Source organism: Sander vitreus, unplaced genomic scaffold, assembly GCF_031162955.1.
Source record: "Sander vitreus isolate 19-12246 unplaced genomic scaffold, sanVit1 ctg268_2, whole genome shotgun sequence".
Classification (NCBI taxonomy): Eukaryota; Metazoa; Chordata; class Actinopteri; order Perciformes; family Percidae; genus Sander; species Sander vitreus.
This window is the reverse complement of record NW_027595433.1, coordinates 72,501-95,559: the sequence shown is the minus strand read 5'-3', so window position 1 is coordinate 95,559 and position 23,059 is coordinate 72,501. Positions and strand designations below refer to the sequence as shown.

The 23,059-nt window shown below is 41.1% G+C and overlaps 1 protein-coding gene and 2 pseudogenes across 3 annotated transcripts in view; 1 reads left to right on the top strand and 2 right to left on the bottom strand.

The window, feature by feature from the left end:
- Positions 1-1,552: 1,552 nt before the first annotated feature.
- On the bottom strand, positions 1,553-4,283 carry LOC144513514 (uncharacterized). Its single transcript, XM_078244612.1, has 2 exons — positions 4,272-4,283; positions 1,553-4,134 (listed from the first exon to the last, which is right to left on the bottom strand). The coding sequence occupies exons 1-2, from the start codon at positions 4,281-4,283 to the stop codon at positions 3,187-3,189; spliced, it is 960 nt and encodes a 319-aa protein (XP_078100738.1). The 3' UTR covers positions 1,553-3,186.
- Positions 4,284-7,657: 3,374 nt separating this feature from the next.
- Positions 7,658-12,548, bottom strand: LOC144513517 (uncharacterized; annotated as a pseudogene). Its single transcript, XR_013501139.1, has 4 exons — positions 12,513-12,548; positions 11,242-11,789; positions 9,450-9,646; positions 7,658-7,714 (listed from the first exon to the last, which is right to left on the bottom strand). The product of XR_013501139.1 is annotated as an uncharacterized LOC144513517 (transcript).
- Positions 12,549-18,422: 5,874 nt separating this feature from the next.
- The window catches only part of LOC144513521 (Fc receptor-like protein 5), a 9,332-nt pseudogene continuing 4,695 nt past the window's right edge, over positions 18,423-23,059 (top strand). Inside the window, exons 1-4 of the transcript XR_013501141.1 lie at positions 18,423-18,517; positions 21,345-21,380; positions 22,201-22,463; positions 22,543-22,785. The product of XR_013501141.1 is annotated as an Fc receptor-like protein 5 (transcript). The remainder of the gene's footprint in view (positions 18,518-21,344; positions 21,381-22,200; positions 22,464-22,542; positions 22,786-23,059) is intronic.

Sequence of the window (23,059 nt, the reverse complement as noted above, 5' to 3'; positions counted from 1 at the left end):
CATGCAGCTACAAAGAGACAAACTACTCACATTGAGGTCACATTTACATTCTTCAGATGTGTTTTTCACCGGCAACTTTTCATAACATACAAGGCATCAGACGCCCCCCCCCCCCCACTTCCATGGATACATCCCAATTCTTCTAGCAGATGGTGACGTTGATGAGAACACAGCTAGAAGTTAATACATGAAGTCAAAGCCAACTGAGAGCTGAAGGGCAGCAACAAGTCTGTTAGTTCTACCTCCATCTGAAGCCACGGGACACAGCCAGGCCCCCCCCCATCCTTACTATCTTCACTACTACACAGATGTTTGGATTTAAACTGTTAAATAGTTGTTATACTCCTGGACAATAACTGCACATTCCTGCACTAATGTACACATTCAAATCAGACCCTTTATATACATATTCTTATCTTTTTCAATAAGATGCTGATTGTAAACCTCTGTTTGGATGACAGCATCATATCAGTTGAGTCAGACAGCCAGCAGGTGGCAGCACAGCACCTTCTCTTTCTTTACACACTCTGCAGCAGAAAACACAACAGAGACCAAACTCAGACAGTTCAACTCAAATGACAACAAAGGTGATGAATGTCTCGTTTCACCAGATGGTTCAAGACGTACAAAGAGAGCCTTCCTGGACTCTGAGCCAATCAGAATGCGGCCGCAGGTAACAGGTGAGTGAGTCTCTCTCAGTGAGTTTTAGCTGCAGTTTCAAACATCAGAGAGGATGAAGGCTTTCTTAAGTTTGAACAACTCACCGTAGCTCTTGTTGTTTCCGGCCGCAGCCATTTTATCAGCCAAAAACAATCGATTTCTGAATGCAACATAACGATTCTGTCCTAAATATGCCTTTAAATAAAAATTTGACTCGGGTACATTCACAAAAAGACCCTAGGTTGCATTTTGGCAAAAGTTACGCTTTAATAATATTAATAATAATGTTTGTTGTCATTTGAGTTGAACTGTCTGAGTTTGGTCTCTGTTGTGTTTTCTGCTGCAGAGTGGTTCTGAAATGAATCAACTGTTGGTTTGGACTCTCTGGTGTGTGATGTCATGTGTCTGTTGACATGGTGATGATCTTTATTTTGTAGTCTAAATGTTACTCTAACACAGTGACGGTTGAATTAAAACTCCAGAAGTTAAAGAGCTCTGAGCTGTTCCCTGCTGAACTGAACATGTGTAAAGAAAGAGAAGGTGCTGTGCTGCCACCTGCTGGCTCCTCCTCCCTCTCTCTCTCTCTCTCTCTCTCTAAAGTGTAGCTGGCCCACCGACCTCCAACAGGAGACAGTCCTGAGCTGCCAACGTAGACTCCTGCAGTGCCGGAGACTCCAGCCCTGTCGCCCCCTGAAGCAGGGAAAGCTAACACTGGCTACTGTAATGTATTTATTGAGTTTCAGTGAATGTAATGCCCTCTAGAAAACAGTGTAGCATATGTCTAGGGCTTTTATTGTGAAAGGTAAGAACGGAAAGAGAGTCTCTGGTAAACTCTGCCTTTGTCAAGATTGAAAGGAGTAATAAAGTTTTCCTCAGTAAACAACACAACGTGATTGGTTGATATCTTTATTCGTGTGGCGAAAGTTCAGAAACGTAACATCGAAAATGAATTATGTTGCTTTATCGCCGCATAATATTCACGTTCTGTGTGAAGGAATTTGTAACAAAAACAACAGTTTGACAAAATATATTGACGTGCGAATTAATCACATGAAAAAGAACCGTCCCCGGTGTTTAAAGGCCTTTACACTAAAGCTAAAAAAACCTAAATAAATAGAGCAAGCTATTAACCTTAGCTACTTCATCAACATGGCAATACAAGTTTACTACATCGGAGTTATTTATTATACATCCATGTAACGATACACATCTGTGTTTGGCAGTGATACTCAGCAGATTTATTTAGAATTGACCTATTCAACAAACAACGTCCCCAAAATGTGACCAAATACCACAGCCTTCTTCAGCTCTTAAACTTCCCCCTGAATCCAACCAGCTGTTTTAATGGGACCGTTATATATGTGTTTCATTCCTGAGCCAGTAACTGTATGTTTTGAGAACAGAGAACCAGATTTTGCAAGCACATTACATTATGAACAGAAAGGAAATGAACACTCGCAAAGAATAATTTCGTTTGAGCAAACAGAAACCTATTCCGTGCTCAATAAATGTATTTTCATGTTTGCTATTATCCATATTAACATGCAATTAAAGCTGCAAGCAGCGATGGACGAGCCCTCGCGCCTCTGCGTGCGTCGGGGGTAACCGTGCATTTGCGCGGCACTCAGACATTGCAAATCGTCACCAATGAAAAGGGAACTTCCCGCTGAGTTCATCAATACCTCACACAAGACTCTACGTCATACAGTTCATTAGCTGTGAAAGGGGGCGTGGCCAAAGCATAGGGGTCGGGGGAAACCTTTTCCAATTAAAATGGAACTCTCTGCTGAGTTCATTCATACCTCACAAGAGACTCTAGCTTAAATGGTTCGCCAGTTAAGAAAGGGGGCGTGGCTTAAGCATAGGGGGCATTAAAGTATGACGTGGAAATGGCCAAAATCGCACCAATTTCAAACTTTGAAATCAAAATGGCGGACTTCCTGTTGGGTTTAGGGTATGGCTCCAATGACGTTTTTTGTACATCTTGACATGTTACATATGTCTACCAACTTTCGTGAGTCTACGTTAAATGCACTGAAGGGGCTACATTTTTTTAACTTGTAGGGGGCGCTAGCGAGCTATTTTTGTGTGCCTATTCCCGAAACCAAAGAAGTTTTTGAATATGTTAAGCCCCTCAAAAAGGCAATTCATTTGCCGGGAAAATAATTCCTTCAGTTTCAATAGGGCCTTCGCCGCTGTTGGCGCTCGGGTCCTAATAATAACCCCTCTCATGCAGTTTACTCATGTGTGCCCTCTCAAAAACACTCTCTGCCCTCCAGACAGACACACACACACACACACACACACACACACACACACACACACAGACACAGACAGATGGAAAATGAAAAAAACAAAGTCGCATAACGTAATATGTAGTCGTAGCCAGGAAAACATACAGTACATGCTGTTCAGAAGATAAAGTTACTGCTGGTCAGCCTTCAATGTGGAGAGAAGATCAGAATATAACAACACAGCTATCAGGGCATGAGGAGGAGGCAGCAGGAAACAGCTTGGCTATGTTCACTACGAGGCAGTGTGAATGAGCTGGTGTTTTTTAAGGCATCTACTATCAGAAAACGTTTTCCCACATTGTTCACACCAGTATGGCTTCTCTCCAGTGTGAATGCGCCTGTGAGATTTAAGGTTACTTCTCTGAGAGAACATTTTCCCACATTGTCCACACCAGTACGGCTTCTCTCCAGTGTGAACATGTTGGTGTCTTTTAAGGTTCTCACTACGAGAAAAAGTTTTTCCACATTGTCCACACCAGTAAGGCTTTTCTCCAGTGTGAATGCGCTGGTGAGATTTAAGGCTACCACCACAAGAAAAAGTTTCCCCGCATTGTTCACAGCTGTACGGTTTCTCTCCAGTGTGAATGCGTTGATGAATTTTTAGGGTATCCTGACGTGTGAAAGCTGCCCCACATTGATCACAGCTGTAAGGTTTGTCTCCAGTATGAATGCATTGATGTGTTTTTAGGGTTCTCTGTTGTGTGAAAGCTGCCCCACATTGATCACAGCTGTAAGGTTTGTCTCCAGTATGAATGTGTTGATGTATTTTTAGGGTATCCTGGCGTGTGAAAGCTGCCCCACATTGATCACAGCTGTAAGGTTTGTCTCCAGTATGATTGAGTTTATGTGCTTCTAAGTTACGCTGTTGTGTGTAAGCTGCCCCACATTGATCACAGCTGTAAGGTTTGTCTCCAGTATGAATGCGTTGATGTATTGTCAGGGTATCCTGGCGTCTGAAAGCTGCCCCACATTGATCACAGCTGTAAGGTTTGTCTCCAGTATGAATGCGTTGATGTATTTTTAGGGTATCCTGGCGTGTGAAAGCTGCCCCACATTGATCACAGCTGTAAGGTTTCTCTCCAGTGTGAACTCTCAGATGAATCTTTAATGAGGTTGAAGTTGTGAAGGATTTGTCACAGTGCTGACAGCGGTGACGTTTGACTCCTCTTCCTTTCCGTTTCTATCAACAGACAGAAAAACAGAGAGTGAGTTAGTGAGGTGCCATGATGTAGCAATCCATCTTAAACTAGAAACAACATTTAGAGCATGTCTGTGGAACATTGTTTGACTGATGCATTACCTTTCTCAATTATCTGCCGACATCCCCATTATGGAGTTGCATTGGACTAACTCTACTCCAGTAAGAGTGTTTCTGTGTATTTCTTGAACTGCTAGCCAGAGTTGAGGGCTGTAAAGTCATTTGGAACCATTGTCCCTGATAGGCATTATCATTGAGGGGCACCAGTTGACCACTGACCTTTTGTTTTAGGTTGTTGTTTTTGCTAAATCCAACTTATGTATCGCCAGCAGTGTTGGGCAGTAACGATACTAGTTTAACTACTACTCAGTGCCTTACCCATAAAAAGACATCCAATACAATCGAGGATAAAAACACAATAAAGTCCAGGACTTATTTCCATTGTGGTTCTCAACACATAACATCAGAATAAGACAAGGCACAGAGTGTGCGATAATCATGAGATAACAAAAACATTTTTCTTAAATAAATAAAAAATAAAAAACGGTAACTGGCCCCCTGCTCTTTACTCTCTTTAGTAACCAGGTCTTGATTCTCAGAGCTTTCTGCTGTGCTCTGAAATAAAACTGCTGAGGATCACTAATGCCACTGACAAACACGGGTGATATATGTCGTGATCATCAATGTTTAAAAAAATAGTGATGTATATAAAGGTTCTCAGTCATCCAGGATAAACTATCCAATGAAGATTCAAATCAAGGGCAACTGGACTTTAAATGTTGTTTAAGACATTTCATCTAGCACAAAAAGACAAGCTCAAAAGAGATGGTTGGACTTCCAGTGAGGCCGGCGCAGTAAAGCGGCTGTGTACACCCTTCACTTTTTTTCTCTTAAAAAATAATAATTAATTTAGTAACTTTTTGTAAAAGCAATCTCAAGATGCTATATGCTAAGTTTCAGGCAACAGATTTCTTTTACAAAATCGCGTGCCATGACAGTACCTAGGTAAGGACTACTAGCCAGTCAGAAGCAGAGTATGAGGGCCCTGACAGTACCTAGGTAAGGACTACTAGCCAGTCAGAAGCAGAGTATGAGGGCCCTGACAGTACCTAGGTAAGGACTACTAGCCAGTCAGAAGCAGAGTATGAGGGCGTGCCCTGACAGTACCTAGGTAAGGACTACTAGCCAGTCAGAAGCAGAGTATGAGGGCGTGCCCTGACAGTACCTAGGTAAGGACTACTAGCCAGTCAGAAGCAGAGTATGTGGGCGTGCCCTGACTAGGGATGTAACGGTATGAAAATTTAACCTCACGGTTATAGTGACCAAAATTATCACGGTTTTCGGTATTATCGCAGTATTTTTAAAAGTGTGTCCAGAAACCACTGACAGGCATACACAATAGGGCTGTCCCAAACGGTTATTTTTTAAACTATTAATCTAGCAATTATTTTCGATTATAAACGATTACTTTTTCGATTAATCTAACGATTAAGTTTTCAATTAGCGATTATTTTCCCATTGCTCAATTATTAACAATTTACACAAAACAAATTTCAAAAAGGTTCAAATCTCTATTTATTCAAATTGTCTAACACTGCCCTGTTCAAGTAAAATGATATTTGTAGTGCAACCTGAAGCCAAAATAAAGTCACTTTCAGGAGGAATACAAAAATAAAAACTTAAAGTGAACAGAGCAAGTGCAAAAAGAGTAGCCTGTATTTTCTTTGCTGTCTTAAAATCCATTTCAACATCAACAAAAATACATTAAAACACAAAACTTTTATTTTCCACCTTAGTTGTGAATCAAAACGGTTATCAAAATAAAAAAAAATTCTGGTAACACTGCTCACTCAGAGTAACATTAATAAAACTGGTTGTTCTTTTGGATAGGGGTGCGCCTGTCAGATACTCAGGATTGGTATCAATCCGAACTGTAATAATTGAACTAACTAAAATGCAAAGGAATGTAAACAACAAAGACTTTTTAGTGCAAATTGCATAATGACCTTTAACAATAAACTTGGTGACTGCCCTGTTGTTAACATTGAACTAATGGAGAACTAACTTAAATGCAAAGGAATGGAATTGAATGGCCTTGTTGCTGAAAGGTGCTGTAGAAATAAAGTTGCCTTGCAACCTCAGCCTGTCAGTCAGTCCCCAGGGCACAGAAACCACTGTTGTGCCTGCATGTCTCAGGAGAAAGTGTCACTGCGAACGCTTTCGGCTCGCCATTAATATATCGCAGCAAACGCTGTCTGCGTGAAGTTTTGAAAGCATTACAGTCTCTCTGGGACTTCAACATAACTGCAGAGCTGACGTAGTTCTCCAGCACCTCTGGGCGCACACGTGTCTGTCTGTCTGTGTCGAAGCTCCGCTGTCTGTCAATATGCAGACAGGACAGATAAGCTTGCGCTTACGCGCTCAGATGCTTTTTTTATTTATTTTTGACCCGACGTAGTTCAGGCGGCAGACTGGCGGCCGCCTGAAACTGCAAAGTGCTGCGGGAAACCCTGCTATTTTTAGATTTCCACGTGAGTGACGCTCATAGACAGTTAAAGAAACGCAACACATCGACGCAAATTATTTGTGTCGACGCATTTACGTAATCGATGACGTCGGCTACGTCGACGAATCGTCCCAGCCCTGCTACACAAGCTGAAATAGTTTCAAAAAGTGTAACAGTGTTTATTATATTACAAAAATATAGGCAATAGGCTTGTAAAAACTATTGAAAACTGGCTGCTGAAACACTGGCCTGCTGTAGGGGGTCCAGTAAGAACTGGAACCAGAGATGTCTGACTTTGAGATCCAGGAACATTCATTTACAACTCCAACATGAAGTTAACTATGACGTTGTATTTGACGTTACATGTGAAGTTGGATGTGGTTCTGAAATATAAGCAAATAATAATGCACATTAATAAGCATCTGACTTACTATGAACCTTATTTACTAAAACTAAATGTTATAGCCACCAGCATATAACAAGAAACAATAGTGGCTCCACAGTGCTAGTCTGTTTACTGGCATTGCACCTTGCTAGCAAACTGCCCCAACACAACCTGAATATCAACACGTGGCTGCACAAGTAATATTAAACAATCTGCACATCTATCAGCTATGCAATAAGAAACACGGCAACAGCAATATTATCAAGGCGATAATATATATCTCTCTCTCTCTCCAAAAAACATGTCACGTCGTAACACGGGCTAAACTTACACATCGTAGCAGAACACTTATTGAAGATAACGAGGCAGTAGAACCCATGACAGTTTAGCAAGCTACAGAATGGTTTTAACTTACGTTCTGGGCTACACACATCAATACAACAAGTCCGAAAACGGCAGTGCGCCTGCGCAGCAACTTCAGGAGCCTCGAATGAAGCTGGGAAGGATTAAACACAGGGTTTCCACACCATGGTAATCCACCACGATAATAAGGATATTTTAAATGAAAAGGGCAATTGTTACCATCAACATTTTTACCGTTACACCGGGAATCGTTACATCTCTAGTAGGGCTCTAGGGAACGGATTCTCGTTCTGTTTTTCTGTGGAAATCTATGGACAGACACGAACGGACTGAACACACAGTAAGAAGGCTTAAGGTTTTCTGGGCAGAGGAATAGTGTGTTTATTAATGAGTAATTTGCTATTGTTGCTATTTGTGTTACCATTAATGTGATCTGATTAATGCAGTGCTATTGCTGCACGCCTTTGATTATTAATCTGTTTGGCTGTGAATGTATCTTTGATCAGGGTACTTGTTGATGATGTGTTGAATAATGTAGCTTAGGTAAACTGTAAATGCTACATTGCTAGCTCCTTCCACAGAGTTTAGGTACTGTCCAGCGAGATAATAATCTCCGTCTGTTCACAGCCGCGAGGCGACGACAGAGAAGGTCTGTGTAGACCGGTGGAGCAGTTTTATCTCTGCAGAGAATCAGCTGTTTAGCACACCGGAGTGGTTATAATGAACGACCCCTCAGTCAGACGAAATTCTCAGAGTCTGCCCTAATTTCACGTTAGTCCAGACCTGAGTGACTGAGAAGGCTGGTCATTATCGATAACTAAGATCGAAGTGTGTCTCCTTTCACTAACCTCACGCACACAAACACACACACACACGCAAACACGTGCATGAATAGCTAAACCGCTAGCCCATAGCAAAGTAGCTATTGTGTTCTTTGGTCTGTAAGACGTTAGCCTGAAAGCTAACCGGCTTGCTCTAGCCACACAGCGCTGCACCCAGCACCACTACTGCCCTCTTGAGGCTAAATGGTTTTGTGCAGCTCACGGGAGTAGCAATTTTTGTAGTCTTTGGGCGACATCCCCTCCTCCTCGGAGTCCCAGTAGTATACTGAGCACTGACCGCCTGGTGGAAACATTCATATGAAAGTCAGAAACTAATCACACAAACTAAAGTGTAGATTGCAGAAATATAAACACAAATATGTGGCTTTACTACACTTAGTATTATTTACATTTAATTATCATTTACTGTAATAAACATATGTAAACATGTGGATTGCAGTTTTTAAACACTGTCTTTGAACGTTGCTAGACAGCGCACACAGAGGAGCTGCCTCCAGCCCCCCTCCTCATGTAGTTGCATGCTGTGTACAAGACAGCATCAACGTTGCATTTGCTCAGAGAGGCTATCGTTACGTTAGCAGTAGCATGCTGCTGCTGGTCTTGTCGTGGGATGAACTGTACTAATAAAACCATTGAAACGCTGCAGCCACGCTGCTGTGAAAGCTCCCTGAACGTCATTTATCAGAGTCTGGTTGTTACCCCCCCGTGGCAGTCTCCTCTGCTCCATATCTTCATAACGGAGCTAGCTAACTGGAACTAACCGCTAATCAGAGCTAATCGTTGCTAACCGAGCCTTCAATTCTGCGTGCTTGTATCTATTAACTGTATTTATGGACTCAAGCCTGAATAAAATACTTCATTTTGTTAAAATGGCTGTAAAAGTTTTAAACCACAACTCAGAGTTGTTTGAATGACAGAAATGTAACGGCGTAGCGTTAGCGTGCTAAGTCTGCGGAGTGCAGACTGATTTGCTCTCGCGAGTCACGTGACCAAATCGCAGCCTTTGCGATTAGGAAATCACTAGGGCTGCATAATATATCCTAAATGTTGCGTTAACTTGAAATAGGTAAACCTCATGGTGCATTCAAAGTTATTGTAAAATACCCTTTTTTCATCCGTTTTTGTCGTTTAAAAGCAATTTACTGGTGAAATAAGTTATTATTGTTATGTTATTATGGAGTAACCTCTTTCCTTCACTCACCTCCTCCTCCTCCTCCTCCTCCTCCTCCTCCTTCTTCCTCTTGCTCCCTCGCTCCTCTGAGTCTCCCGAGGCCTCACTGACAACTTTCCTCCTGCCCTCCTTCTTTTTTCTCCTCCTTCTCCTTGTGTTTCTGCATGTACTCGGTGATAAGGTCGGGGCAGTCCAGGTTGTCTTGTGGCTCCCATGTGTTATCCTCACTGGAAAGGTGAGTGTAGACAGAAGAAAATCTCCTCAGGCTTTGTTTTTAGGCAATACATTCTCACTCTGATTGTTAATTCATATTATTCCTTTTTTTATTGCCATTTTGTAAGGTTATTGGCAGGTCTGCAACTTAGTGTCAAAATACCAAACCTTCAACTTTGAGGGCATGATACAATGCAGACATTTATGCTGTAGATTAGTTTGCAATTTGTAAATAAACAAGATACTATATATTAGGGCTGGGCAATATTTCAATATTATATTGATATTGTGATATGAGACTAGATATCGTCTTAGATTTTGAAGAATTGTAATATCGTTACATGGTAAGTAGTCTTTTCCTGGATTCAAAGGCTGCATTACAGTAAAGTGGTGTCATTTTCTGAATTTACCAGACTATTCTAGCTGTTATATTATTTGCCTTTAACCACTTAGTCATTATATCGACATTATGATGGTTATTTATCTAAAATCTAAATATGGAAGATATTTTGTGAAAGCACCAATTGTAAACCTTACAATATCGTTGCAATATCGACATCGAGGTGTTCGGTCAACAATATCGTGATATTTGATTTTCTCCATGTCGCCCAGCCCTACTATATATACACCGTAATTCCTCAAATAAAAACTGGGGCCTTTATTTACTTGAACTGCAGAAGGTACCAGGCTCGTATTTGAAGCAGGCTTTTGTTAGAGGAAGGCCTTTATTTCTAATTCCATCTGTTTCATAAGTATAACTGTTTTAAATAAACTGTTTTAAATGAAAAGCCATAGTGTTCCAGTGGACAGAGATTATTAATTTTTTAAGAAACATTTGCAAAAATATCACCATATACCATAGATATATATACACTGACGTACCATAAATCTATGACCATATACAACAACACACAAGCATTGTGTCAGTTTGAACCCCGTAAATGTACCGGGTATTTATTTCAAATACAGGTACTACGATATTGCTGGTAGATTACAAATAGAGCATACAGTAGTTTAGTAAAAGACATTGCTGGTTTGCAGCACACCAGTATCTGATTTATGTTGCAGACGGTAGCTAGCTACCTTTGATTCTTCTTGATTACATTTTAAAATCAGATTTTCGTCTGGGTTCCATGCTCCTCAAGTTTGTTTTCAATAAGTTGTTGAAAAGTTCTTCACAAGCACTAAATGAGACCCGTGTTACATCCAATGTAGCTACTGCCATCTAATGGCACCTGTACGGTACTACAAACTACACTTGGCTCTGGTAACACATACAGCCGCACTGACTAAAATACCAGTAGGACAATAATACTTTACATGAGTACCATACTCCAGAAAATCAAAGTGTGGAAAAAAGCATTAATATATTATATTATATATAAATTAAATTGGTAGAAATGTACATTACGATGAACTTGAATTTTATTTTTACTTATTTCATTATTATTAACATTATCCACACTAATTTTTCCCTGGCCTTAATTTAAGGCCGGCCTTTACACGAGGCCCGGCGTTTAATTGACTACCGGTTTTTATTTGAGGGATTACAGTATATATATCTCAGGACCAAGAACACCAAGTATTAATATTATAGACTCATACTTACTCTGAGAACCCCTTCCATTTCAGCAGAAACTCTACTCTTCCCTTCACCACTCTGCAGTCCAAAACCTTCTCTACCACATACTCCTCCTCTTCCTCCTTCACTGCTGCTGCTGCAGGAGGTGCTGCAGGCTGCTCCTCCTCCTCTTCCTCCTCCTCTGCTGCTGCTGCTGCAGGAGGTGCTGCAGGCTGCTCCTCCTCCTCTTCCTCCTCCTTCACTGCTGCTGCTGCTGCAGGCTGCTCCTCCTCCTCTTCCTCCTCCTTCACTGCTGCTGCAGGCTGCTCCTCCTCCTCTTCCTCCTCCTTCACTGCTGCAGGCTGCTCGTCCTCCTCCTCTTCCTTCACTGCTGCAGGAGGTGCTGCAGGCTGCTCCTCTTCCTCCTCCTTCACTGCTGCAGGCTGCTCCTCCTCCTCTTCCTTCACTGCTGCAGGCTGTTCGTCCTCCTCCTCTTCCTTCACTGCTGCAGGAGTTGCTGCAGGCTGCTCCTCCTCCTCGGCCTTCTTGCCCTTCTTTCCTGCTACGGTCGCCAGCTTGACGTCTGCTGAGGGCTCCTTTGGTAGACCCAAGGGGGAAACATGCAGAGATAATGATACAAGGGTTAGAAGAACTAATGGGAGGTGGGAGTGACTTATAGTTTACCATGTTTTACTATATTAAAATGTTCTGTTTCCTAGAGTAACTTCGCTCCGTCCGCACCTCTGTGTGTGTGTGTGTGTGTGTAAGCTGAGCCCTGCTCTCTGTCAACATGCAGATGGCGTTTCTTCTATCGGGGTGAAAATGTTCCACCTAAACAAGTTTCTTCCTGAGACTATTTAACAGAGCCAAAGTCGTTGCGTCCAGAGCTTAGCGCCGCCCAGGACTATTGTGATTGGTTTAAAGAAATGCAAACAAGCCAGAGAGTTTTATTTCTCCTATCCCAGAATGCCTGTGTGGAGGAGCCAGACCTTACTCCGCAGTGCTGTGGAGATAGGTCTGGCAATGTGAGAACGTTAGCCTACCATTAGCTACAGTAGTAACTGGATTAAACACGGCTAAAATGTTGACAGCTAAACGGTGCAGTGTGACTGTATTTCACTGTAGAGGATTCCAACAGCGGGACGTACAACAGTCTGCCGCTAAAGCTATGAGCTAACAGACTCAAACTAGCACTGGTCACTGCTGTTGTCTGAAAAACAACACAGACGGGACTAAATGTTGTGTTTACTGGTAAACTGGTGAACCTTGTGACGACTTATGACCGACTGCTATCTGTTGTGGAATTTTCCTCACGTTACTCTGTCCTCTGTGACAGTCTGCTCTGCCTGCCTCATTCCAGCGGCACAAAGAGACATCATTCAGGATGATAGCTGACAACACAGCCAGGACATGTAGCAATAGCTAGTTACCGTTAGCCCCAGCCGGTGCTTACGACGCTAACGGCAGTTTAATGAAGCGTCGGGAAACAGAGAATATCAGACCTAGGCATCCTAGTCACAACATCAGCCATCCATAATGTTAGCTAGCTAGCTACGTCTCCGTAAACGCTAACGGTGTGTGTACCGAAAATCCCAGGAGCTGCTGTCTCCTCTCGTTCTCCTCACATCCACACACAACTACAACAACAGTCTGAACACTCAAAGCAGCGGCTGAGAAACGGTTCCATTTCCTTCCTAGCTACAACATGAACTCAGAGTAGTTTGGAGAAAACAGCATTATATTAAACTGGGAATAAATCTAAAGGTAAAAACAAACACTACCATAACGCTGGCTGGTGTCTCCCCTTCACAATAAAAGCCCAGCTTAAATTCACTCAGAGCATTTCACTAACAGGAAACATGAGACATATCGCCTGTGCCCGGTCCACACTGCTGACATTTGTCTACAGTTTTGTTATTAACACAGCTGTATATTGTTAAGCATGAGAGGGAAACCTGTATTGGTACCAGTGTTTCCGCTGGTAACTCTCTGTTATTGCGGCCGCCACGGCAAAAACAGAAAAAAAAAGTTATTGAATGGAACTAGGGTAACTTCAGTTGGTTGAGTAATAGCGTGAGACGGAGCCTGCTGGACCTGGGCGAGAGATGTGACCCATGGCCAGAATATCATAGTTGCAAAATGCAGCGCAGTGACGATACAGACATTTCATACACAAGACGTTTTGGAACGCCGCTGACCCGCCAAACGCATTTCGTGTTGGTCGGAGCCGAACCCGAGCCGCTGCGTCGAGGAGTATAACCTCTATATGAGAACTGAGCTATCCAGGCGTCCTCTCTCTCTTTTAATCAGTCTGTTATTGTTGTTGAAAACAAGTGAAGGAGCTTTCTCAGAGATATGTTTTTTTTTTTTAAATATATCCCAGGCTATTTATTTCAGATAATTGACATGTGTTGCAGCTGTATATTTTCAAACTGGTAAAGGAAACCCTGTCTTTGCATTATTATTATTATTTTATTCTGTTTTAATAAAAGAGCTAGTGAAAAGGGGCTTTGACTTAAAACTGAACATTTAGCTCACTTTGTAAAAAATACAGAGATATATATCCATTCAGCCGAAAAATACAGAGATATGATTTTTAGTCCTGGACTAGTGGAAGATCTGATAAGAATTAGTGTGGGGGGGGATTTGATGCTAGGAAGTGTGGCAAGCTGGTTTAGCCAAGGCCAAAGGGGAAGAAGACCAGATTACAGGTGTTGGCCCTCTGAGGGGCATGAGACCGCAAGGGGGACCGCTATAAGACTTTGAGTACAGTATAATTGTGCTTCAAATAAAAATAAATATTTACCTACTCCTTATTCTTGTTATAATTTACATAATATATATATGAATGTATATGGAGCGTGATAAAAAGGTGACCTTGAAATTGTGGCATTAACGGCGACCTCTTTGGTTTAACACACACTCAGCTTCAAATCTCAAATGTTTCCATATCGGCGGTGCACTTGTAGTTTTCTTTGAGACTAACTCTGCCATATATCATCTTGTCACTGCAGAAACACATGATACTACTTTGTAGTTAACAAACACAACTTGGGCCGTTTCCCCTCACACTGCTACGGTGGCTGAGACGGTTCAACACAAACACAAAAGATACAACACAAACACAAAAGATACAACACAAAAGATACAACACAAACACAAAAGATACAACACAAAAGATGCAACACAAACACAAAAGATGCAACACAAACACAAAAGATACAACACAAAAGATGCAACACAAAAGATGCAACACAAACACAAAAGATACAACACAAACACAAAAGATACAACACAAACACAAAAGATACAACACAAAAGATACAACACAAACACAAAAGATACAACACAAAAGATACCACACAAAAGATACAACACAAAAGATACAACACAAACACAAAAGATAAAACACAAAAGATACAACACAAACACAAAAGATACAACACAAAAGATGCAACACAAGATACAACACAAGATACAACACAAAAGATACAACACAAAAGATACAACACAAAAGATACAACACAACAGATACAACACAAAAGATACAACACAAAAGCTACAACACAAAAGATACAACACAAAAGCTACAACACAAACACAAAAGATACAACACAAACACAAAAGATACCACACAAACACAAAAGATACAACACAAACACAAAAGATACAACACAAACACAAAAGATACAACACAAACACAAAAGATACAACACAAAAGATACAACACAAACACAAAAGATACAACACAAACAGATACAACACAAACAAAAGATACAACACAAAAGATACAACACAAAAGATACAACACAACAGATACAACACAACAGATACAACACAACAGATACAACACAAAAGATACAACACAAACACAAAAGATACAACACAAAAGATACAACACAAACACAAAAGATACAACACAAACACAAAAGATACAACACAAACACAAAAGATGCAACACAAAAGATGCAACACAAACACAAAAGATGCAACACAAACACAAAAGATGCAACACAAACACAAAAGATACAACACAAACACAAAAACAAAAGATACAACACAAAAGATACAACACAAACACAAAAGATGCAACACAAACACAAAAGATACAACACAAACACAAAAGCTACAACACTAATGATTCTTGTATGTTTGAGAAGTAGGCTAAGTGAAACATGGTTCCTGGTTAATTCTGATTACTGTCACTATGTGATTGACACAAATAAGTAATGTTCAATATCTTTGTACGTATGTATACTCTGCCATTTAGGCTACGAAGGAAAGTGTGTGTGTGTGTGTGTGTGTGTGTGTGTGTGTCTATTTGTAGGGTAAGACTGAGGACATAGACTGTACCAATGCTAACATCCAGTCTATGAACAAACCCTTTTACATGGCTTTAAATACAGTGGAAATATTCAGTCCACCGTCTGAGTTTTGATGAGAGGGAAACTCGGCCACACTTCTGCTCTCAGAAATAATGAAGCTACACTACATTTAGAACGGCTTGGCTTTCTAATATTTTAGAAGAAGGTCAACAATGGGAGCAGCTGACAGACAGACACATACTAATACTTTCTATCTTTTTCTCTTTGTTAGAGAGAGAGAGAGAGAGAGAGAGAGAGAGAACAACTAACGAAGGAACGTTTCCCTCCAAAACAAACGGGGGTCCCGGTTCAGGCGGGTTAGGGTCGATGCAACAAAACATGAATATCAGCTACTAGCTAGCCTGCTACATTACATTACATTACATGTCATTTAGCTGACGCTTTTATCCAAAGAGACTTCCAATGAAGTACTTTCAACCCTGGAGGTGAAAACTCCAGACAACAAGTAGTAAGAGCAAGTACATTAGCTTTAAATAAGCTAAACCACAAAGAGCCATATGAAAGAGCTAGCTAGCTTCTGCTCAGCTCCGTTAGCATTAAGCAGCCGAATGGGAAGCTAACGCATGCGCAGCTCTGTCTTCTATTCTCTGTGACTGCCGTGTAAAAGAGCAGTTCTTAAAGTGTTTACCTGAGTGTGTGCGGGTTTACCTGGAGCTCTGTCTTCTTAAAACTCACTAATAACAAACAACACAGCTATCCCGCCGCCGGACACACATCACAGTGAAGACACCACACTTCCTGTTTCCTCCCAGTCAGGGTTTTTCAGAATAAAAGTTTAAAATGAAAGAACGCTGCCGCCCGGAGGTCAGGAGGGGAAACAACAGATACACATTCAGTTAATGAATCAGTTAGTGGTGGCCTGGAACTGAGTACATTTACTCAAGTACTGGACTTAACTCGAGGTACTTGTACTTTTCTTGAGTATTACATTTCATTCATTTTGAGCATTTTTATTAATTTTTCCACCAGACTAGCTTGAATTAAAACATAAATGTTATTGTGAAGTCCTTGTACGTTATTCTCTGGCGCTACCCGAGCTGGCTATGTACTCCGGTAAGAGAGTCGCTGCAACCTTCACTTTTAGTTCAACAGATTTATTAACATCCAGATCCAGCAGTGAATAAAGTGTGTGTGTGTGTGTGTGTGTGTGTGTGTGTGTGTGTGTGTGTGTGTGTGTGTGGTTTTCTGTAAAATAAGGAAATACAGAAAATGTAAATATAACCTGCATATAATGAATGCACATTTATACAGATTAAAGAGCAATAAGCAACAAATCACTCTGCAATATACATAATTATATGTTTTATACATTATTGCTATGCAATAAAAAGTTACTGTGCAAACAACCAAATAATTCTGGATCGTAATGGGAGTCAGTAGAACCCAATGTAGTAAAGAATAGAGGTTTCATTGTGTCCTCATATCTATTGGCCACTAGATGGCGCTCTAAGACCACAAATGGAACATAGCAGTAGCATTCAGGTCCAACAGTCATGTTGACCACACAAACAAAGATACATGCAACACCAGCATGGACATAAAACTGTGCACTTACATTCTCAATAACGCACACGGCAACACAACAGAAGCTTATACAAGTGACACCTTTAGGAGCAGCTGTACTCACGTCAGCAGCAAACTACAAAAGGAAATGGCAAAGTTGGGCATGTGCACAAATGCATGAGTCCAAGGAGTGACGTAGGCTCATCAGTCCAGCAGGGAGTTTTCCACAGTTATGATTATTAAACACAGACAGAAACTAAATCAAACTATCAAAAGCCGTCTTGGTTCATCTTTCCACTGTTCCAACAATCACCACTCTGGTTTGGTTGAAATAAACCCTTAATTCACCCATTTGTATGTGGAGATATGCTGGCTCTATACACGCTAAAAGTCCTGATTATTTACATGGAGTCTGGTGGAGATATGCTGGCTCTATACACGCTAAAAGTCCTGATTATTTACATGGAGTCTGGTGGAGATATGCTGGCTCTATACACGCTAAAAGTCCTGATTATTTACATGGAGTCTGGTGGAGATATGCTGGCTCTATACACGCTAAAAGTCCTGATTATTTACATGGAGTCTGGTGGAGATATGCTGGCTCTATACACGCTAAAAGTCCTGATTATTTACATGGAGTCTGGTGTAGTTTGGTGATGGTGATTTCGGGGCTGTTTCATGTTAAACTAAAAGGATCTTCCTCTTTAACTAAAAGCTCTATCTCTGTAGGTAATGTCAGGCCATCTGACAGTCTTGCCTGGGCCTGGGACGAGATAATCTTATGATATGTATGATAGTATATGTAGTCGGGGGTCCCTGCTCGTGCCTCTTTCAGGTTAGGGTTAGGTAACCAAGGTAACCCTTGGCCTAAAACACACTGGGGACCCCTGAGGTAGATTAGATTAGATTAGATTAGACTCAACTTTATTGTCATTGTGCAGAGTACAAGTACAAAGACAACGAAATGCAGTTTGCGTCCAACCAGAAGTGCAAAAAAGCAGAAAAGTGCAATGTGATACACAAGTACAGACAGGACAAGAAATACAGTGCAGTGTTATAAGAGCAGAATAAATACGGCTATGTGATATGAACAATGTATGAACAACATCATGTACAGATATGTGCAATGTAGTAGCAGTGACATTATACTAGCAGTACGAATAATATAGATATAGATGATACTGAGATTCTGATAACAGCTGTTCACAAATTTTGTTCATTTTGAGGTGTTTCAAAGGCCATAAGTTTTCTCTTACCTAATATTTTCTGACGTGCAAATACAAAATAGAAAAAAAACTATTTCCTGAAAATGCCAACAGTGACACGTGACGAGGAAGGAGGAGGGCTTTACTCGGTGTGACTGGTTAGACACTAATGTGCGGATCTCATATGACCAACATCTCAAATGGAGGACTCATCTCTGCAGCTGCTGCTGGGTAAGTTCAGCTTCATGTTTCAGGGTTTATCAGTTGAAATAACAGGAATTGATGACATGATTTAATTAAGAGTACTGCTATTAAAAAGGCATTTGAAAGGGCATTTCACTTCAAATTCTGCTGGTTGGTAAAACAATGCAAATTAGCAACCCAGTCTCACAGCAGTTTGTGTAATGTTCACGTTTATCTCGTTTTTTTCGTGATGGTCAGAACTTTTTTTAAACTAATGTATTTCAATGGGAAGCATCTTACGATACAATACAACTTTATTGTCAGCCAGGGCTGGAATTCTTTAACCTCCCTGGGTAGCTCATATAAAGAAAGAGGATATATACATACAGTACATACAGACATACATAAGATGAATAACACCAAAAGACATAACAAGACATTACCACAAATGACATAAACAGCCAAGTAAGGAAACAAAGCATACATGTAGAACAACAGGAAATGACATGAACATTCACACAGACAAGGTCTTGGAGAATGTAGCTGGTTTAACAACAGGATCTTTGGTGATCACAGCACGATTCTCTCTGCCAGTCGGCTGCAGCAGAGAAGCTGGATACAGCTTTGATATGATTGGTATTTTTAGCCCAATAACAGCTGTTTTAATCAACATTTATTTACCAGATCTTATCATGGTTTATATGTATTTCTTTTAATGTTATTATTTCGGTCTTATTGCCAGGGAAGCGGGATTCCTTTGTTGTTTATTGATATTTTTAAAACTATAACGCTACATCTATCAACATTTATTTAGATGTTATCATGGTATTCATTTCTTTATTTTAATAATATTATTACGGGTGAAATATTACAGCATGCTGTAAGACAGAACAGTACGATGTGAGCCAAGCGGGGCGCATTCAAAGCCGATATCCCACAATGCAATGCGGTGATTCCTATCAGAGAACCGGACAGCAATGTACATATTTATAATCAGTGGTTTAGTCTCCAGCAACAACACATTTCTGCTAATTAAAACATAACTTGCTTTCAAGAAAAACTCTTGAGGCCATCCACAAATCTACGCCCTTTATTGATAAAATAAGGTGGGCGGGGGGGGTTGTTGTTGGTGGTGCTTCTCCAGAAGATACGGTATGGGCCGGCCAGAAGCCCGGGGTAGGGAGTGAGCAGGTCCGCTAGTGGGGGTCCTATCCCCGAAGCTCTCTGCGGGGTTGCGGCGCTGCCGAACCCGCTGACTGCTGCTGTGGGCGGAGAAGAGAGCCCAGCTGATATCATGTATCACGGTATCAAGGGACTACGGGCGGGAAACAGCACTGGTGCTACAACCTGTTACAATGCATCTCTCCTTGTTCTTATACAAGGTTAATGTTAACGTGTGCATTGTCCCTGTTTAAATAAAATAAAATAAATGTCCTGTATTTTCGTCCCGAAAAGTGACTCCGAGAGTGAGTGGTTCAATACAGGGAGTACAGACCGGGCGTCAGGTGTCCGTGTCCCGCCTGAGGTGCACACAGACCGGCTGCAGTCGATGGAAGAGGTTGACGTGTCATCTCAGCCATCAGCTCGGTCCTCGTGGGTGTGGGAGGGTTTTTTTTTTTTTTTTGTAAATTTGGACTCGAAGTTGAACGGTCTCCATTCTCTGTCTGTCTGTCCATTGTGAGTCAGCAGTAATGAAATGTAGGCGGCCGATTAACGTACCGTTTCTTTGCATGTTTCCTCGTCTGAAGTTTCCAATTTCTGAGTACAATTGAACGCAGCATTAGCGACCCTGCCAAGCTCTACCTGGGCAGACTGGGGGGGGTTTACTTGACAAAGCAGCAAATTAGATTCCACTTTACTGTCATTGTGCAGCGTTCAAAGACAACGAAATGCTGTTAGCTCTAACCAGAAGTGCAAAAAAGCAGAAAAGTGTCACAGCAATGTGATATACAAGTAGAGACAGGTGGTGCATAGACATGTGATATGAACAACATGTACAGATATGTGCAATGTAGTAGCAGTGACATTATACTAGCAGTACGAATAATATAGATATATGCAGTGTATTAACAGAATATATAATAAGAAAAACATAATAAATATGGATATTCTGAATGAACCATATAGACAGATATGTACAGTATGTACAGCTATGAGCAGTGTGGTAATATTATAAGAGTATACAAGTGCTTTCATCAGTGGGTCAAATGCTCAATCACCATTGTTTTAACTCACTTTTTGATAGATTGGTAAAAGGCAAAAGTAGTAGACCCGAAAGGAGCTCCCTCCTGTAGCCAATCATGCTTTAAACTGAGGTTAGGACCTCCTACCTCATTAACATATGGACACAGGAATACAGAAAGAAATAAATGTGGGTGGACAAAAATGTAGAAATACATTTAAAGCATTAAGTCATTTATTTATTCTTTTATTCATTTAGTTATACATTTATTTCAGCATTTATTTATTCATTTATTTGTATATTCCTGTATTTATTTATTTATTCATGCATGCATTTATTTATTTGTTTATTTATTGAGACTTAAGTCATGTTCCGCCCTTAATAATTTTGAAGTTTAACTTTGAAACTCTTTTTATAGTTCCTCTATTACATAATGGATTAATTAAAACCACTTTAATAATTCCTGTTTTAATGTACAATTAAATACTAAATAAAGAAATGCTCTATTTCAATTTCCAAGAAACCTGGAGGTCCTCCATAATTTACTGCTGTCAAGTTTGAGAATAAAATGAAAAACATTGAACGCATACTTGAATATTTTTTTTATCTAAAATCAATGCGTGGCTGTTTTTCTGTTTTGATGTCTTGTTCCACGTTAAAGCTCAAACTAACCTGATATTGATTTCTCTTCAGTTCTGACTTCACTGCTGACCAGCAGAACAAACCAAGGTCAGTACACTCCTCCTGTCACATCTGATAGACAAGACCAGGTTTGAGGAGGAGAGTACGGTGGCCCTGAAGTGCAAATCACAACAGCAATTAGAAAAACTCAACAGCAAATCATAAAACACAACGGCAAATAGGAAAACACGACAGCAAATATGAAAACACGACAGCATTAACGTCTACCGGAAAAGGTAGGGCCTATCTAGCAGAGGACGGAGCCTCCTGATTGGACAAACGTCCAACGTCTGTCTTTTAACAGGAAGGAGAGGTGAAAAACACGGAAAAGCGCCTACTTTTAACTGTGTGTAAATGTTTTCATATTTGCTGTTGTGTTTTCCTATTTGCCGTTTATTTACGTTTTATGATTTGCTGTTGTGATTTGCACTTCAGGGCCACCGTAGGAGAGTTTATGAATACATTAAAACACTAAATGCTGTTTTGATAGCCGCAATGATCACAGACTGGAGAGGGAAGATAAAACTGAAGATAACATTTAAAACCATTTTAAAAGCCCTTTCAAATGATGCACTGGCTGCTAGAAAAAGAGGAAGAACTGATTCTTTTAAAGGATGGGTAATAAGATGGTGATGTCAGCAGGATTATTGAGCCAAAGTATTAATAAACAGTAAGACACATGTAGACAGATGTAGATATTCTGCTGTGTGTAAAAACATGCAGAAGTGGTTTGTTAGCTTACGACTGATTTACGGAGGAGAGGATTCAGCTGTGAGCAGACAGAGAGAAAGCAGGAATATGAGGAATGTGGACAAAATAAGCCTAAAAATTTAAATCATCTTCTATAACTGCATCTTTCTCCCTCCAGCCTCTTTGACTGCAAGTCCCAGCAGCTCTCAGCTGTTTGAAGGACAGTCTGTCTCTCTGAGCTGTGAGGAGGACGACAGCTCTGCTGGATGGACTCTGAGGAGGAACACGACCAGAGAAACCAGGACTCAGTGTGGAGATGGCTGGGGAATATCTGCTGGTTCTTCCTGTAAAATCAGCTACGTGGACCCAGGGGACAGTGGAGTTTACTGGTGTGAGTCCAGAGGGGAGCGACCAGTAACAGCATCAACATCACTGTCACTGGTAAGATCAGACTGTGGAGTCAGTATTGATGAAGCTGTGTGTGAATGGATGACATGCTGTAGTTTGTCTCTGTGTTCAGATGGACCAGTGATCCTGCAGAGTCCTGTCCTCCCTGTGACGGAGGGAGAAGACCTCACTCTGCACTGTAAAACAAAGACGTCCTCCAACCTCCCAGCTGGTTTCTATAAAGATGGCTCCTTCATCAGGACTGAGCCTGCAGGTCACATGACCATCCACCATGTTTCCAGGTCTGATGAAGGCCTCTACAAGTGCAACATCAGCAGTGTTGGAGAGTCTCCATCCAGCTGGGTCTCTGTCACAGGTGAGGAGGTTAAAGGTCATTCTTCAGCTTAGGGCGCTTTCACACCTACAGTTCGGTTGGTTTTTTGGTCACTTCCTGTGTGGGTCTGATTGCGTTCTCACATGAAGTGACCCAAATCTTGAGCACTTGGAAAAAACCAGAGACCTCCGTATTCAGGCTGTTATTTGGTCCGCACCAGAGTTTAAATGAGCTTTCACACCGCCCCAAACCACCGTGCGTATCCAAGGAAACGCTCCAGGGTTGGGTTAACACGGTGTGGAAGCCCCCTAACACA